We start from the raw sequence: 17,184 nt of genomic DNA, 5'->3' as shown, positions 1-17,184 counted from the left end.
GAGTGAATCTGCTTTAGGGTCCCGTTCTGTCGTCGTAATTCAACTTGGGAAGGAGTTAAAGCTCCTTTGTGGTCGCTGAAAAGGGTATTTATACATGCAATCTTACAAACTGTCCTGCCAAGAACTTGGAGTAGGGTAATATTCAAACATCCTTTTGGGACCACCAAATTTAAAGGTCCCTTGGACTTATAGTATCCACCCCCCCCCCCCCCTACAAATAATTAACCATAGTCCAGCACAAGCATTTTATTCTCTGTAGAATTTATTTGGCTACCCTATCATGTGGCTTTGAGCTTATGGAACATTAATTTTTTTAAGGAAAGTGGTATTGGTGGTGTTGAGGACAAAGTTTTTATTATTATGCCCATAAACACGGAAGACTGGTAAGTCAAAATTAGGCCATGACATTGTTCCAATGGGGACAACGATGGTTATTAGAAAATTTTATAGGAGATTATTGTTGGTTCTTTTGCATGTATGCACGTCACTTTATTTTTCTCCCCATCTTTTCACTTTCAGTTTCAGAGAATGTACAGCGCCTAGGGGAAGATGAAACACTGTCGAGATTTGATGCCATGCCATGCCATACCTTTCTTCTTCTTTTTTAATTTATTTTCCCTTCTTTTCAGCTTTCAGCCGTTACAAGGCCTCTTCCTGCCTTTCCCACTCTCGTACTTTCTTTAACTCTTGTCTTTCTTCAGGACAAGTGCATACATGAGTTGAGAGTTATGTTTCTCACTCTCAGTAAAAACGTGGAACCTGTTTTGCCATAAAACCTTTCACTCTTTCAGTTTATCTTTAGGTCCTCCCACTCCACTTTGAGATAAAGTTAAGTAAGTTTGTTTCCTTATTTTCTTCAGAACTACTTGACAAGTGCAATGAAGGATCCAGTGGAGGATCAAGTGAAATCTAGGAGTGCACTGCAGAAACCCAAAGACCATAGAAGAAGAGATAGAAGAAGAAGAAGCCAATGCAAACAAGAGAAATTACAAGAAACAGGACTTGACACACAATTGGTTTCCTCTGCTTGCAAAAGTCTTGTGTTTCCTGCAAGGCCTGGCTATGGCCAGCTGGGGACAAAGTGTCTGGTCAAAGCCAACCACTTCCTGGCAGATATATCAGCATCTGATTTGAGCCATTACAATGTAAGTCTAAGTCCAACTTTTTTTGCTACAAACGAAAATCTACAACAACAAACTCATCATGCAAAGTAGACAGACTAATCATTTGATTTGTGTCGAGGATTTTTTGCTTAAGTTGTCATCATGTGTGTTTTGTGAAGGTTAAAATAACACCTGAGGTTACTTCTCGTAAGACAAGCAAAGCCATCATAGCTGAGTTAGTGAGGCTTCACAGGAACACTGACTTGGGGATGAGGCTTCCTGTTTATGATGGAGGAAGAAATCTCTACACTGCTGGCTTGCTTCCTTTTGCATTCAAAGAGTTCACCATACTACTGAGCAAGGATGATGAGGGCACTGGTTCTACCAGGTGATGATTTGTTCAAGTAACTGTGTCTTGTTATCTTCAAAATTATTTTTATTCCTAAATGCTCCCCAAAGTTTTGGATTTTGAAACTGGTCCTTTCGGGTTGATGTAAACAAATGAAATGAGTTTCAATCATTCTTGGCAGGGAAAAAGAATTTGAAGTGGTGATCAAGTTTGCAGCTCGTGTTAGCATGCATCAATTACGTGAGCTTCTGAGTGGGAAACAAGTGGACACCCCACAAGAGGCGCTTACTGTCATTGACATTGTATTGAGGGAGCTTGCGACTCAGAGGTGCATTTTGTAGTTGTTCTTTCAACATTGTATCCATTGCCTCCTTTTGAATTGAATGAGGCTATTGATGATGTTCATGCCTTTTTTATTAAAAAAAAATAAGGCTATTGCTACTGGTTATGCTCTTGTTTCTTACGGATATATAAGGTTGGTCCAGTGGTTGGAGAAAGATGAAGGGAGAAGGGAGGGGGAGAAGTCATGGGTTCTTGTTTCTTACACGTTAATTTGCTTGCATTGCATGTTTAGCTACGTGTCAATTGGGAGGTTTCTCTATTCTCCGAATTTAAGAAAACCACAGCAGCTAGGTGGTGGCCTGGAATCATGGCGCGGCTTCTACCAGAGTATAAGGCCAACTCAGATGGGATTGTCACTTAATATTGGTGAGAGTTCTACCATATCTTCATCTTTTTTTACTTTTATTGAGTTAAGATTCTTTTATACTGTCTCTCATTTTAATATGTCAACAGTTAATACTAAAAAGCTGCTTTTCTTTTTCATTTTTCCTTTTGATTTATGCTTCTTCGTTCTTCTCTCAGACATGTCATCAATGGCGTTTATTGAACCACTTCCTGTAATTGACTTTGTTGCTCAAATTTTGGGAAAAGATGTTCTCTCAAAGCCATTGTCAGATGCAGATCGTGTCAAGGTATGAAGTTTATTTGACTACGACAGCTAGCAGTCGCATTTACAGACACTATTATCCAAAGTCCTAACAAGTTAAATAGGTTATGCTTGCGCGCCCTATGGCCTCCACTAAGTCTGGACAGTGATAGTTTCAGTAAAGAAATTTTGGGGTTCCAAATTTGGATTTAAAATGGAAAGTAATATATCCTGCAAGGTCAAGAGCCCTTGTTTTCCAATGATATGTTAATAAATGTATGCAAAGAAGATTTCTTATTCTGCTCCTAGTGCCATTTCTAGGCTACTTAAGAATTTAATTGGTAATGTTTCAAGCTCCTAAATCATCAGAAACATTTAAGCAATATCTAACCAAATAATCTTAGTGGTGTCAATAATGCAGATTAAGAAAGCCTTAAGAGGTGTGAAAGTAGAAGTTACACATAGAGGAAGTTTTCGAAGGAAGTACAGGATTACAGGATTGACATCACAGCCTACAAGGGAGCTTAGGTATGGCTTTGTAAACTTTGCATTACAAAATGAACTCTAAATTTTTTAGATATGACCTCTCAAGAAATTGTTCTCTTTTCCTCCTAACAGTTTCCCCGTCGATGAGAAAATGAACATGAAATCAGTAGTTGATTACTTTCAAGAAATGTATGGATATACAATCATATATTCTCATCTACCCTGCCTTCAAGTAGGAAGCCAAAAGAAGGTGAACTATTTGCCTATGGAGGTAAGCTCTTCTCATTCAATTTATTCAACCCATTTTTTACTAAGTACTTTATTTTTCAATGAACACTTCTAGTGAATCTTGTCCTAGGCATGTAAGATAGTTGGGGGTCAGAGATATACAAAAGGGCTTAACGAAAAGCAGATAACTTCTCTGCTAAAGGTCTCATGCCAGAGACCACGTGAACAAGAGACAGATATTCTCCAGGTCATCATCATGGATTCTTTGTATCACTCTCCAACCTTTATTTTCTTCTTTATATTCTTATTTTTGTCAGAGAATCAATTGGAAACTGAATAGCCATGGCATGTGTGATAAATTGCAATTGTTTTAACTTGTCCTTTTCAGTATTTATTCTATCTACAAACAGAAATATAGTGTGTATTGCTGGTTTGGTTTAGTTTAATTAATCTATAGCTTTCCCAATATACTAGCAGACAATTCACGAAACTGATTATGAGTATAATCCCTATGCAAAGGAGTTTGGGATCAGCATTGACAGCAAGCTTGCATCAGTTGAGGCTCGGGTTCTTCCTGCTCCATGGGTAATTGTTTTCAGTTAAATTAGTCAATCATTGATAGCTTTTTAGCATTCTCCTAGTCCTGATAGTACATTTTGGCTCTTCTCTCTTCATAGTTGAAATATCACGAGACTGGAAGGGAGAAAGAATACTTGCCACAAGTTGGTCAATGGAACATGATGAACAAGGTTACCTTATACTTTAAAAGATTATAGTTACGGTATAATTTTTTTAAGTGAAAAAAAAAATGAAAACTACTTGTTCCCAGCCGAATGTAATTCTAGTTATTTCAATGCAGAAAGTTATAAACGGAAGCACTGTAAGATATTGGGCATGCATTAATTTCTCCCGAAGTATCCAAGAAAGTATTGCTCGCGGGTTTTGCCAACAGTTAGTTCAAATGTGCCAAATCTCAGGCATGGTAAAGTTTCAAATTTTGGTTATAACTTTATTAAGAAGTTATATATTAGAGACTACTTGTTTGAACAGCACTAGCAGTTTCAAATTTATCATGCTGCTTATAAAAAAATATATATTTATATATCATGTACACTTGTAGTATACATTTTTGTTTTCTTTTTACAGGAATTTAGTCTAGACCCTGTGATTCCTATATATTCAGCAAGACCTGATCTGGTAAAGAAAGCCTTGAAGTACGTACATTCTGCTGTACTTGATAAACTTAGTGGGAAAGAACTAGAGTTGCTGATTGCCATTCTTCCAGACAACAATGGCTCTCTGTATGGTATGATTCCAAGTCATTTCAATATGTCCAGTCCATTAAGCATCACTTCATGAGCATAGCTACCATGATAGAGGCGTATTTAGAAATGTTAAGATTCTAGTACATTACTACTACATTTTCAGTTCTAGTATCTTACTACTACTTCCTTCTCAACTTCATTGTTTCTGATTCTTTTTTTCTTCTCCTGATGAACTACTTCTTCTCATGTTTCCAACAAAGATACTGAGCATTTATCTTTTCCTTATTTCATCCCACTTTTTCTGCGGAGGATAGTTCCATATTTCATACTCGCACTTGATAAACAAGTTCTTCTTTCAGGTGATCTCAAAAGAATCTGTGAAACAGATCTGGGGTTGATTTCTCAGTGCTGTCTTACAAAACACGTATTCAAGATCAATAGACAGTATTTGGCAAATGTGGCGCTGAAGATCAATGTTAAGGTCTGTTATTAACTATTTACAAAATTTAAATGATCATTCAAAATTACAATCCAAAGTAAGAGAATGGTTACTTGCTACTCAGGAATATTCATTTCTATATTTTCTCCCACCTTTTTTTTATTTTTCCCTTAATTTTCCTTAAATATACTTTTAGATGGGAGGAAGGAACACAGTACTTTTGGATGCGCTAAGTTGGAGAATCCCATTGGTTAGTGACATTCCAACAATAATTTTTGGAGCAGATGTAACTCATCCAGAATCTGGAGAGGACCCTTGTCCATCCATTGCTGCTGTAAGTATTTCCAAAGTCCTTTAACTTATAGCTGGCCATATATTTGGTCTTCTGATTACTGTTATTCAGGTTGTAGCCTCCCAGGACTGGCCAGAAGTGACAAAATATGCAGGATTGGTATGTGCTCAGCCTCATCGCGAGGAACTCATTCAAGACCTTTTTAAATGTTGGAAGAATCCTCATCACGGTATAGTTTATGGTGGCATGATCAGGTACTTAGTAGCAGCCTACCATTTTAATAATTGGATTAAATGGAAGGTCATGTTTGCCTTTTAATTTTATGTCTTTATTTTATTTTATTTAAGAATAATATAAATTTCCCTTAGGTATTAAAAATATCTCCTGTTGACATTGTTTAAATTACCTAATGAGAAAGTTTTCGTGTTGCTTGCTTTAAGCTTTTCCTTTTCCTTGAGTAATTGCTTGTGTGTTCAATTATTGACTACAAGGGAAGGGATAATGGTTTTGCATTTATTACCTGTAATTTGTTCAACATCATATGCCTTATGCCTTATTGGATCATACTATTCTGTGCTACTGCAGAGAGCTGTTACTCTCTTTTAAGAAGGCAACTGGACAAAAACCATTGAGGATAATATTTTACAGGTAAGAGTGATCTGTTCTGGTATTTTTTTTTAACTTGTTTTTGCAAAGGAAGTTAGGGTTGAGATGAGAGACAGTGATTTGGGCATATTACAGTTATCCAAATAGGATAATGGAGGAGTGTCTTTATTATTTATAATGTTGTCCAATATTTACAGGGATGGGGTAAGTGAAGGACAGTTCTACCAGGTTTTGTTGCATGAGCTTGATGCCATCCGTAAGGTACTTTGACTAATTACAGTTATATTTATTTATGTTTACTATGACATTTCCCGATGCTTAAATTTTCAATGTGTAGGCTTGTGCATCTTTGGAACCTAGTTACCAACCTCCTGTAACATTTGTTGTGGTTCAAAAGCGGCATCACACTAGACTCTTCTCAAACAATCATGACGACAGAAATAGCACTGATAAGAGTGGGAATATCTTACCTGGTAAATTTTTTTTAACTTCTGTCGTTTTCTATCATTAGGGCATGTCACCAACCTAAGGATACATATGAAAATCCAAGAGGAAATATACCTAGATAGCTTGTCAAAGGGTCAGCTCAGAATTGCAGAATACTTTATAAGAATAATGTTACTCACCTATCTTATGATCTTATCACACTCCTCTCTCTCTTCTCTTCCTATCTCTCTCCGTAGTGTATAATTTGTTGTAAAATTTTGAAGTATAAATAACATTAATACTCTATTTGGATTACTCTCCAATTGCATCTTCCAGCAATGTAATTATTAGTCCCAGAGAGTTGAAACATCTGTGATTGGTTAATGTAGGTACTGTGGTGGATTCTAAGATCTGTCATCCTACGGAATTCGACTTCTATTTATGTAGTCATGCAGGAATTCAGGTATGATTCTACGGCTTAAACTTTGATTTTGTTCCTTTATTACAAAATTTACTTACACCCCATTTGTATGTATAAAAGGGGAAAGAGATTTTCATTTCTCATAACCATACAAATAGGGTATTGGTGACTTGGGATAGGGTGTAAAGAACTAAGATGTTAAAAGAATAATTTTTGTATCAGATTTACATTAATGCTATTTACAGGGTACAAGTAGACCAGCTCATTATCATGTTCTGTGGGACGAGAACAATTTCACTGCTGATGAGATCCAATCTCTGACCAACAACTTGTGCTACACGTAAATAGCCTCTCTCACACATCATCTAAAATTTGTTTGCTCCATTCTTGTGATGAAATAACCCCCTCATTATTTTGATTGTAGCTATGCAAGATGTACACGATCGGTTTCTGTAGGTAAGTCTTTTGGATCTTGCTTAACATAAGATACTTGTATGGTCATCTACCTTTTACAAGTACTAGCACGTACATAATGTTAATTTCAAATAGGAGCCACTCAACACTCCTTATACAACACATACACATTTGTTTTAACAAAAAGAAAATATTGGAATTCGGGTATAAATTTAAAATGACTAATTAATCTATAGAAAATATTTATGAGATGTATGAAAGTCATCATTAATTACGCCTATGAAATGTAATTTGTCTGTGTGTACAGTGCCTCCTGCGTACTATGCTCATTTGGCAGCTTACAGAGCTCGATTCTACATGGAACCTAATGTCCATGAAATTGCTAAAGCTCGAGGTGGAAGATCAAAAGATGAGTCAGTTCGGCCACTGCCAGCTCTGAAAGAGAAGGTGAAGAATGTAATGTTTTACTGTTGAATGAGACACAATAGAGAGACATCAAAGTAGAGAAACAACAGCATGTGTAGGAAAAAGGAAATTAAATTAGTAGAGGCGAGAAAGCTCCAGATGTTACAAGCTAACCTGTTCATAATTCATAATTCTCAGCATGGAAAATTTTGACAAAGTCTAGGTTGTTTTCCAGTATTTCTAGTGCTTAGGAAGGTAATACCTCTTATTTAGAAATTATTGGTGTACCGATTTTCTAGCTTCAATTAATACAAATCATCCTAAATCCTAATTAAATTAAGTCTCTTCAATCAGAATCAAGGTCTTCATGGCGTCCATAGCCCAATCGAATCATGCACATGCGTTGACTACCCAATCAAACCATGGGCCCAAAACCCACAATTCTACCTGACTTTAAACTGAAGGAAACTGCTAGGCACACCCAACATTTTTGCTTGCTGGTATATTATGCATAATATGTGAAATTTCAGTTTTGTCCTTTCATAAGTCCAATAATGGGCCTACAGATTGTCAATCCTTAAGTGATCAATAGGATTTTTTTAAATTTTTTTTTCAAAAATATAATTTATGAATTAATTTAAAATTAATGATCCAAGCAGAAATCAAACATGTGACTTTCACATTATCAGCACATGCTCTACCAACTGAGCTAACGGATCAATTATATTATCAAATAATTAATTTCATTATATATATCACTAAAATTTATAATGTATTTTTAATGTATATGTAAATTTATATAATAAATTTTGTGATAATTGATTTTTATCTAATAATTAATTTGTTTACATATATAAATTATAAATAAAAATCATGGTTTAATAAAAATTTACATATGTAAAAAAAATACCAAATTTATTTAATTATCAATTATTGTAATAAACATCTAAATACATCATTCAATTAAGTATCATATTTGTTTAATTTTTAATCACTGTAATAAACATTCAAATACATCATTTAATTAAATATCAAATTTGTTTAACTATTAATTATTGTATTAAACATCTAAATACAATATTCAGTTAAATATCAAATTTGTTTAATTATCAAATTTTGTAAATAAATTAAATGTATAAAAAAATTATAAAAAATCATAATTTTTAAAAAAATTCAAAACATACAAATTGTTGTTAATCTGTATGAGCTATATAGATTGTCAATCCGTATGTTTTGATTTTTTTTACTACGCACCTCTTCTTTTCCGGTGATGGAAAACCATTGAACTTCAATGTATATCCATACCACGCATATACACCACCGACGATAACAAACACTCTCAAAAGGACGCTAAGGAAAATAAGTTATTCTAAGAAAGTATGATTTTATAAAAAAAAAAACGCTACAAAATTGAAAAAACTAATCTATTATTTATAAGCGAAAATAAATTGAACTCTCTCCGGATCATAGTGACTTTTGTGTCGAACTTACAAAAGCATATCTTATTCTTTGAAGAGAAAGTTTAAGTTAAATTGGCATGATTGGCCTTACCTTTGAACTATTGAGCTAACAATTGAAGGAGCAATGGATTCACGATTGCGGATTTGAGTCGAACAAACGAGTGGATTGAACAAAGAATTGAGTAGAGACTGACAACAGTGATTAAAGTTCATCAACAAATGAGTTAAGAATTTATAATCAATTTACAATCAGATCGCAATTTTGGTAAGTTAATACGCCTAAAAACTATCAAAATTTCAAATTCTTATTTTAATTGACCATCCAAACAAAATATTTTAACCCAGAAAATTTTAAATAATAAAATTATCCAAAACATTGCAATGGATCTAATTTGGAAAATTATCCAGGTTAGTAAATAGTAGAAATTAACATGAGAATTTATTCATCCAAACAGGTAATTAATTTTAAAATTTTTCCATTTTGCCTTGGTGTCTTGAAATTGTGAAACTATTTAAAACTCCAATGGACAATTGTCTTGAGTACTTTTAAATTGTCCATTTTTACTTTGTATCTTGCAATGTGTTAAGATCAAATTGAATCTCATATGGAGTCCTCACTACCCAAAACTCAAAACTTGTATTCTCAATCCTTAACTTGGCTTTTGCATTGAACTGAATTTCTTGGTAAAGCCAGTTAGCATTTTCAACAGGTTGTACCAATGTCTCAACCAAATCCTAGTCAATATTTACTTGTGCTAAAACTCCTTAAAATAAATATTTATCATATACAATGCACAAAGTTAAAATACTAGTTATTAAATAATTATAGTCTGCGTGATGTGAGTCGAGCTTACCATTTGCTTTAATGGTTATTCAACCTATTCTTTTAAGTGATACTTGAATTGGTTTAAACTGTCCTACTGATTGAACTGAAGTTTGATGTTGTTGTAATGACAATCACATTCTCTCTCTCATGCGCCTGCAACTACGAATGTGAGTGAAATGTGATAACAGAGCAGAAATAATTTGAAGCTGAAGCCTCTTATCAGAAAGCCTTCATGATCAAAATGAGAATTTCGTGGTATTATTTCCGCGTCACCAGTGCAACACCGCAAGAGAATAGGACAGCAGCCAGTGGCATGTGACATGGGGGGCTACATTTCCATCAAACTACTCATGAAATTTGAATAGCACTTCATGAAATGACACCAAGCTTTTGTAAGAAGTACTGGACCACGGCAAAGTAAAATCTAATGCCATGAGGTTCTGTAATTCAACACTTATGAAAACTGAGTGATAAAGGCTTTCACCACCAAAACACAGATTCACTCACGGGATGGAAAAAAAAAACTCCTGTCTGTTTCTAATTTTTTTAACACTTGCTTTAGAATCATTTTCAAAACATTTTTTTTTTGGTGGAAAATTTTCAAAACTTAATATACCTGAATAAGATATTGATTGATGGGTAATGTTAAAATGTTTTAAAGAAATGGTTTTTAAATTTAAAGAGATAAAAAAAAATGAAACAAGTACTTGGGGTGTCAGTTCACGGGTCCAATGACTAGAAAAGTAAAAGGTGTTCGATGAAAAAGCACTTGCCAAAAGGTTTTGTCGTGCGTGATATGGGAAATGAATAGCATATTTTCAACTGGGTTACCAAGTAGTTGATCAAACAAACACTATTCTAAGAAGAATTTAAGATGCAGGTAGCAACTTCAATGGTAAAAAGTCAGGAGCAACAATAGAAACCATTGGCATTGGCTACAGGGTAGAACAAAAGACAGCAAAAATTTAAACTACATGAGTTGAACATGTCATTATATATAATCCCTAAACCATGTGACATACTATTCAGATAGATTCCCAAATCCCAGCATTTAGATTTGAGCAATTGGGCTACTGTACTACACTTCTTTGTGTTTTGTTTTAACAATAGGAAAAAAGAAAGACCACCTATTTTCCTTTTCAAAGATGGTTGTACTTCTCTTAAGTTGTAGGATTGCACCTTAGCTTCAAGTTGTGTTCAATCACGTAACAGAAACTCACAAGGAATGTAATTATAAGTAGAAACCTTGGTTAAAGTATATTAAGGTTCTATTTGGATAAAGCTCCCACATAAACACATAGAAGAATAAAATAAGGTGGTAAAATGAATTAAACTTCTCCTATAAATTAAAATTAGTTTATGCATTAGTTAAAACTAGCTTTCGGGGAAGCTAAATGAGAAAATTTTTATAAATTAGTTTATTATACACAAGATAATTTTAACTTAATGGATAAACTTTACCTTTTTATTCTCTTCTCTCACAAGTACTTGTTTAGAAATTTATCCAAACAAAACTTAAATCACAATAGTTGGCTTAGCTGAAATCAGAAAGAAATTCGAAGATCACGAACAAAGATTTTTCAGACAATTTCAGGCCAGTAATTAACAGGACCCATGATCCAAATACAGTCACATTTTGCCTAATAAAAAGAAGAAAATGGGAAATGGGGCCTGTAAGTTGAGGTCCTTGGGGCAAATAACTAGTTTTACTGAGTTCACAAATAGCAGTTACTACTCCTGCCTCAAATATTATAAAAGAAAAAAAAAAACTGATTCCCATTAACTAAAAAAATTAGTTAATCATATCTAATTGTACCAATTTCAATTATACCTTCATTCAAACTTGATGTAGACCATCTCGGTGGTGATGTTGATGAGGTAGGCGAAGGCCCAGGACGTGGTGGAAGCAGTTTGAATGAAGGTGAAGGACCCAAACTGACAGAAATCATGCAGATATTAAACTGACACATATGGTTAGTGGGTTACTCTTTCTCTTTCTTTTTAATTGTTGAATTTGGAATTTTTTTATTTATCGGTTGTTTGTAAAGTTCAATATCTAATTAATTATTATTTTATTAATTATATCCTTATTTTATCTCTTAATCATTAATTAATTTACAATGTATTTATTGTGGAATGAGAAAAAAAGGGATAAAATAAAAAATAAAAAGGAATAAATGTAGTATATAACAAGTCTTAGTGTATGTTTGATTTTCAAGTAAAAAAATACTTTTAACTTTTAAAGCAAAAATAATTGTCAAAGAATCGGAATCTTTATTTTTTTTATTCATTTTTATCCATTAAATTTATATTGAAATACGCACATAATATTTTTAATTTCAATTCAAACATGCAGTTAGTCATTAACTAGCATCACCCGTGAAAAATGTATGTGGACTATGGGTTCAAATTAATCAGGAATTCAGTAGACAAGGACTGGTCACTCAAAGAGCACCTAGCTAAAGGAAAGATAATGAAGAAAACGAGGAAAGAAATAAATGTACAAGTTCCTTTAAAAGCAACTTCATGCATAATGAAAAATAAATTAATGGTTTAGAAACTTTAAACCGAAAAGAAACTAAACTAGCTAATTTGTGACATCTAGATTGTCACATAAGACAACCAGTAACGTCACTAGTCTCAAGATGATAATGCAAGTTATGGTGGAAAACATAAATTAATCAACTACATTTCATTAGCAAACATGCATATTTAATCGATATCTCACTCTGGATAACAAACCTAGCTGCTAAATAATTGATAGTGCATGCCTACACATCAACATAAAGTCACCTCGCACATAATTTTGTAGCTTAATCGCTTTCAATTGGCGCCAAACTAAAAATTAAGAATAGAAGCAGACATTCTAATATGTCGGTCACTACAAGTTGGATAGTATACAAGGTAACCAAACATTTATAGTTTATGCTGCGGGAGCGTAGTCATAACCTCCGTCATCGTCGTCATCGTCACCCTCCACCAATGCAACTGGGACAAAACTTACAAAATCTCCATGCCAATTGCAAACATTTCCTTCAATGCAAGCAGTGGCAGCAGGAGCATCATACACATCGACACCATCATCATTCCCATGTTTCTTGCACCACAGAGCAATGACCTTGGAAGTGAATGACATTATTTTTAGACTAGGGTGAAGAATTGGAACTAGGAGGGAATAGGAGAGAAGAAATGGAAGCTATAAGATACTAGTGGTGTAAGTTGAGTTAGAGTGTTGGGAAGAGAGACGATGTTTATATAAGGGGAAGGGTAAGTGTGGACCTCGTTTTGGCACAAGCAAGGCACGAGGGAAGTGTGTGGATTTATGCATGGGGTGTGAGCATGACCCTGTCCCAGGATGTGTGGTGCTATATTTTCCAGCCACGTAGGAAATCCAATTGACACAACTCAGCAAAATTGTTGGAGATACATGCCAGGAATGTCAACATAATTGGTGTTGTTGGAGCCTTGGAGGGTAGCAATAGCAATGGCATAGCGAATCCTTCAGTGAAAGGTTGGGTCATGTAAAGTGGTTTGGCTTTTAATGTTGTAACTAGCACTATGCCTATACTAATTAATTAGCATGGAATCTTTTATAGTTCTTTAGGTGAATTAGTGGGATTTTTTATTTTTATTTTTATAGTTTCTTTCCTTCCCTCCCTTTTCGGCCTGTTTCTGCAGCCAATGGAATGCGGCGACAAGGGGAATTAGTTCGATCTGATCATTTGTTATCTATACCAAAAGTATCATGTTGGAATTAATTAACATGGTTCTTATCCTAGTGGCTTCTATTAGCAAATTATTATTATTACTAATTATTAATTGCGTTTGAAAGGTACATCACCTGATATTTACAACTTATTTGGTTCCACATCTAAGATGTAGTTTTTCATGTTTACTGAAGGGAGGGCTAGTAGTTATAACTTTTAATTTCAGACATGATTCTTTACTTCTCAATGGCTTCCAAACACACAATATTAGACTTTGGATTTATATATATACAAAACAGGGACTATTTTGATCATGTTGGCGTTATTCGGTTCCTAACACCTCTAATTGCAACACCCTCATCTGCCTACCTTGATGTTGAATTTGTGTTACATTCCTTAATTTGTAAGTTCAAAGATAACTTAGAAAAAGCCTTAGCGTGTTGCTGATGGCCGGGGAAAACAGAGAACAAAAATAAGTTCCATATTCAACCATGATACAAAAAGTAAAGGACAGCATGAAGAATAATGGTGGAAATTAAACAGTGATTTTGAAGAGAATATAACGGCAGGTTGTAATAATTGCATTCCACAAACATAGAAAATTTAGGCAATTACCAATCAAATTCATCTTGAAAATAACCTTAACCTGCTAACGATCGTTACTACTGACATCAAACGAGACTTCCTAATTGGTAAGTTTGTGCCTGTTAAGCTGTTCTTTCGAACTCAGCAAATTGCCTGTTTCAGAGTGTTTCTTGCATTGACAATACCTTTCCCACTAGAAAGAATTGGGAACTTAACTAGACTACCTATTGTTGATTTGAAAGAAAAAAAAAATCTAAATGGCAAATTAGCTTTTAATTGTTCCAACAACTTTACAAACTTTGGGATAACAGTAAGTCACTTAATGTGGCACAACACATGGGAAGAACTTATATTGTATATTCAAATTTCTAAACCATTTTGTAACCTAAGAAAAAAAAATTGTCATTAATACCTATTTCTTTTAATAAATGTTCTCATCAATAACACATTATCTTAATAGAAATTGAGGATAAGTTCAGCTTAATTACAAACATGTTTAATTAAGTATTTTATCCTTAATGTTAAGTCTATAATATTAGATTGATGACTAGTTTCGTAATTAATTAAAAGGACTACAGTTCGTAGGAATACTTCCAGAATCAAATTTATTTAAATATTGTGACTAAAAAGAATCTTATGTCTTTATTGATGATAATTATTTCTTTGTGTCTAACATTAATTAATTATGAAACTCATTTTATTAAATTAGTGTAAATTGTTTTACTCTTAAGTATATATCTTATGTATTTGTTAGTAAAGTAAAGCTTATTATAAACAAAATTAAATGATAAACTAAAAATATTTTATACTTAAAGTACATTTGACTAGACGATTCTCGTCGAAAAAGACAAGTACCTGAACAGCTGAACTTACACACATGAGCACTTACGGTTTAATTATTAAACTAATTAGTCCTAGCTATTAGATTTATACATAATATATAAACGAAAGCTAGCTTACGACACCCAAAGCAATGATTCTGTGAGTAAAGATTGTGGTGTCTTCTGTTTTTTTACTGCGATTGTGGGGTCTTCTACTAGTTTATAAATAAAACGAAAGGCAACTTTATAAAACGAATTTGCAAACATTCGTTAGTTGTTGATTTTCTTAGAAATATTTATGAATTTATTAAATATATCATATCAACGATTAATAATTATATAATATTACTCTTGAAAAATTATACGAGTAAATTATTAATGATTCGATAAACTAAAGCATAGTATCAAAGTAGTATAATTGGCTTATATAATTAGAGATTTATAATAACTCATGTATTCTTAGTTTAACCAATTGAGTTAGATTTTTTTTTACAATTTATAGTTTATTAATTAGTTTATATAATTACCCTGCATAAGAAAATTAAAAATTTAAAAGGTCGATAACCTTATGTCCATAATGTTTTGCAGGTGTGATTTCGTGATTTTTTGTTAGATCAATGATATCATGGTAATTGATCACCACACTTCAAATTATTTCTTATGCAGTCAAACATGCATGCATTATCAATTATTTGTAATTATTTCTCATATACGTACTAAATAGTACTAACTATATTGGTACAACTTTAGTTTACAAGTAACATAGTTCCTTCTCGGCGAAATCACTCACTAATCTAATATGATTAGTGTATAATTAATTGCATTAAGGCACTTTTATAAAATAAGCTATGACAATAACTAGAATTACAAACCCAATCTTAGAAAACTTCTATACATACATATATATATATATATATATATATATATATATATATATATATATATATATATATATATATATATATATATGTTTATTCTTAGTTCTTCCTCTACCTAACTCGATCTAAATTAAAGAAACAAGCTAGCTAGGTTTCTCCTTTGAACAGAGTGATGGGTTGGTAAGCACACCATTCTTGATCATAATAAACATTTTCCTCATGCAAATTTGTGTGAATCAGAAGCCCTATTTTGAGTTCCTACTGAAAAAAGAAAAGAAAACAAAAGTAGAAACAAGAGGATGGTTTAGAATAAAAAAGGATATTAATGTACCAAAAATATGAATTCATTTGTTTGTTAATTAATTGATGAATGAAATTGCAGAGGCTGTTATAGTATATATAGTGATTGGAAGCTTTTAAGGTTAAGGTTAAATGCTTTGATGCTTTTGGATGCAGGAGATAGGTACGTGGATATATGCGGCCAAACGTTGATGAGCATGCGTCAGACACGAGAGAATAAATCCTAGGTGGATACCTATGTGGCAGCTTACGAAGCACATGCTAAATCTAATAAAGTTAACATATCGAATCTATGTAAACATGAAATGGTTTGGGAGCTAATGGGAGAAGAAGCGTGAGGACATTTGAGTCTACATCTACAGCAGAAAGGGTTAAGGTTAAGGTCCCCAACGAAAAAGATCGCAAGCCACACTACGCATATACGTGCTATGATATTTTTCTTACCAATTACTAGTAGTTATTTGTCCCGCGCGTGCTATGATATTTTTGTGACTATACTATCCCCACAAAATAAAATAAAAAGGTACCCTTTTGTAGAAAACAGTGTGAAGTAGGAAGGTATGAAGTTAAATCTAGGAAAACAAAAAGATATATACGTAGCAAGGCTGGATTAACAACCCACCACGGGTGTCCAACACTACCTTTTTTATGTGTCTTTTGATGGAATTTTGGATGAGTCCATGTTCTCCTTCCAGTTTTTTCTGTTGGAGTTTTTTTGAGAATTTGTTTTCTAGTTCATTTTTCTCTCACGTTTAATTCTTATCTCTACGACGTTCAATAACAAACTTACGTCCCTATTCTCAAATCCACGTTCTGATACAAATTGGTTGAGCTCTGTGATAGACAAACTCTATAAATAGGATGAGGTGTTCTCAGCTTTCGTACTAAGGATGAAGCTTTGGATGCCTTTAAAATTTTTAAGGCTGAAGTTGAGAAATAATGTGAAAAGCAAATTAAGATCATGAGATTTGATCGAGGTGGAGAGTACTATGGTAGATACACGGAGGGTCGAGAGTACTATGGTAGATACACGGAGAATGGACAAACACCTGGTCTATTTGCGAAGTTTCTTCAGGAACATGGGATTGTTGCCCAGTACGCTATGCTTGGTTCTCCGAATCAGAATGGTGTGGCAGAAAGAAGAAACCGAACTTTAATAGACATGGTAAGAAGTATGAGAAGTAATAGAAAACTTTCTCAATTCTTGTGGATTGAAGCATTAAAGACGACTATGTATATATTAAA

The 17,184-nt window shown here is 33.5% G+C and overlaps 2 protein-coding genes across 5 annotated transcripts in view; one reads left to right on the top strand and one right to left on the bottom strand.

Moving 5' to 3' along the window:
- LOC100808457 (protein argonaute PNH1) overlaps window positions 1–7,849 on the top strand; it is an 18,065-nt gene extending 10,216 nt beyond the window's left edge. The window contains exons 1-23 of one of the 4 annotated variants that reach the window (XM_041015845.1): window positions 7–383; window positions 861–1,145; window positions 1,283–1,491; window positions 1,634–1,780; window positions 2,027–2,160; window positions 2,317–2,426; window positions 2,802–2,908; window positions 2,999–3,137; window positions 3,225–3,341; window positions 3,572–3,679; window positions 3,772–3,843; window positions 3,954–4,076; window positions 4,241–4,400; window positions 4,719–4,840; window positions 4,995–5,132; window positions 5,202–5,344; window positions 5,676–5,738; window positions 5,894–5,957; window positions 6,034–6,169; window positions 6,512–6,585; window positions 6,789–6,883; window positions 6,968–6,999; window positions 7,265–7,847. In XM_041015845.1, coding sequence (XP_040871779.1) covers window positions 879–1,145; window positions 1,283–1,491; window positions 1,634–1,780; window positions 2,027–2,160; window positions 2,317–2,426; window positions 2,802–2,908; window positions 2,999–3,137; window positions 3,225–3,341; window positions 3,572–3,679; window positions 3,772–3,843; window positions 3,954–4,076; window positions 4,241–4,400; window positions 4,719–4,840; window positions 4,995–5,132; window positions 5,202–5,344; window positions 5,676–5,738; window positions 5,894–5,957; window positions 6,034–6,169; window positions 6,512–6,585; window positions 6,789–6,883; window positions 6,968–6,999; window positions 7,265–7,431 — 2,727 coding nt within the window. In that variant the 5' untranslated portion in view covers window positions 7–383; window positions 861–878 and the 3' untranslated portion in view covers window positions 7,432–7,847. Of the gene's footprint in view, window positions 1–6; window positions 1,146–1,282; window positions 1,492–1,633; window positions 1,781–2,026; window positions 2,161–2,316; window positions 2,427–2,801; window positions 2,909–2,998; window positions 3,138–3,224; window positions 3,342–3,571; window positions 3,680–3,771; window positions 3,844–3,953; window positions 4,077–4,240; window positions 4,401–4,718; window positions 4,841–4,994; window positions 5,133–5,201; window positions 5,345–5,675; window positions 5,739–5,893; window positions 5,958–6,033; window positions 6,170–6,511; window positions 6,586–6,788; window positions 6,884–6,967; window positions 7,000–7,264 lie in introns of those variants that run through there. The other 3 variants (XM_041015844.1, XM_041015847.1, XM_041015848.1) reach the window with 3 other exon arrangements.
- A 4,478-nt stretch (window positions 7,850–12,327) lies between these two features.
- On the bottom strand, window positions 12,328–12,874 carry LOC100500399 (uncharacterized). Its single transcript, NM_001364525.1, has one exon. The coding sequence runs from the start codon at window positions 12,782–12,784 to the stop codon at window positions 12,572–12,574; it is 213 nt and encodes a 70-aa protein (NP_001351454.1). The 5' UTR covers window positions 12,785–12,874; the 3' UTR covers window positions 12,328–12,571.
- Window positions 12,875–17,184: the final 4,310 nt, after the last annotated feature.

This window comes from Glycine max, chromosome 5 (assembly GCF_000004515.6).
Source record: "Glycine max cultivar Williams 82 chromosome 5, Glycine_max_v4.0, whole genome shotgun sequence".
Lineage (NCBI taxonomy): Eukaryota > Viridiplantae > Streptophyta > Magnoliopsida > Fabales > Fabaceae > Glycine > Glycine max.
Note: the sequence above shows the minus strand (reverse complement) of the source record. Positions and strands in the feature narration are given on the sequence as shown.

Coding starts and splice junctions, on each gene's coding strand:
- LOC100500399 (NM_001364525.1), bottom strand. CDS start 12,784: ATGTCATTCACTTCCAAGGTCATTGCTCTGTGGTGCAAGAAACATGGG.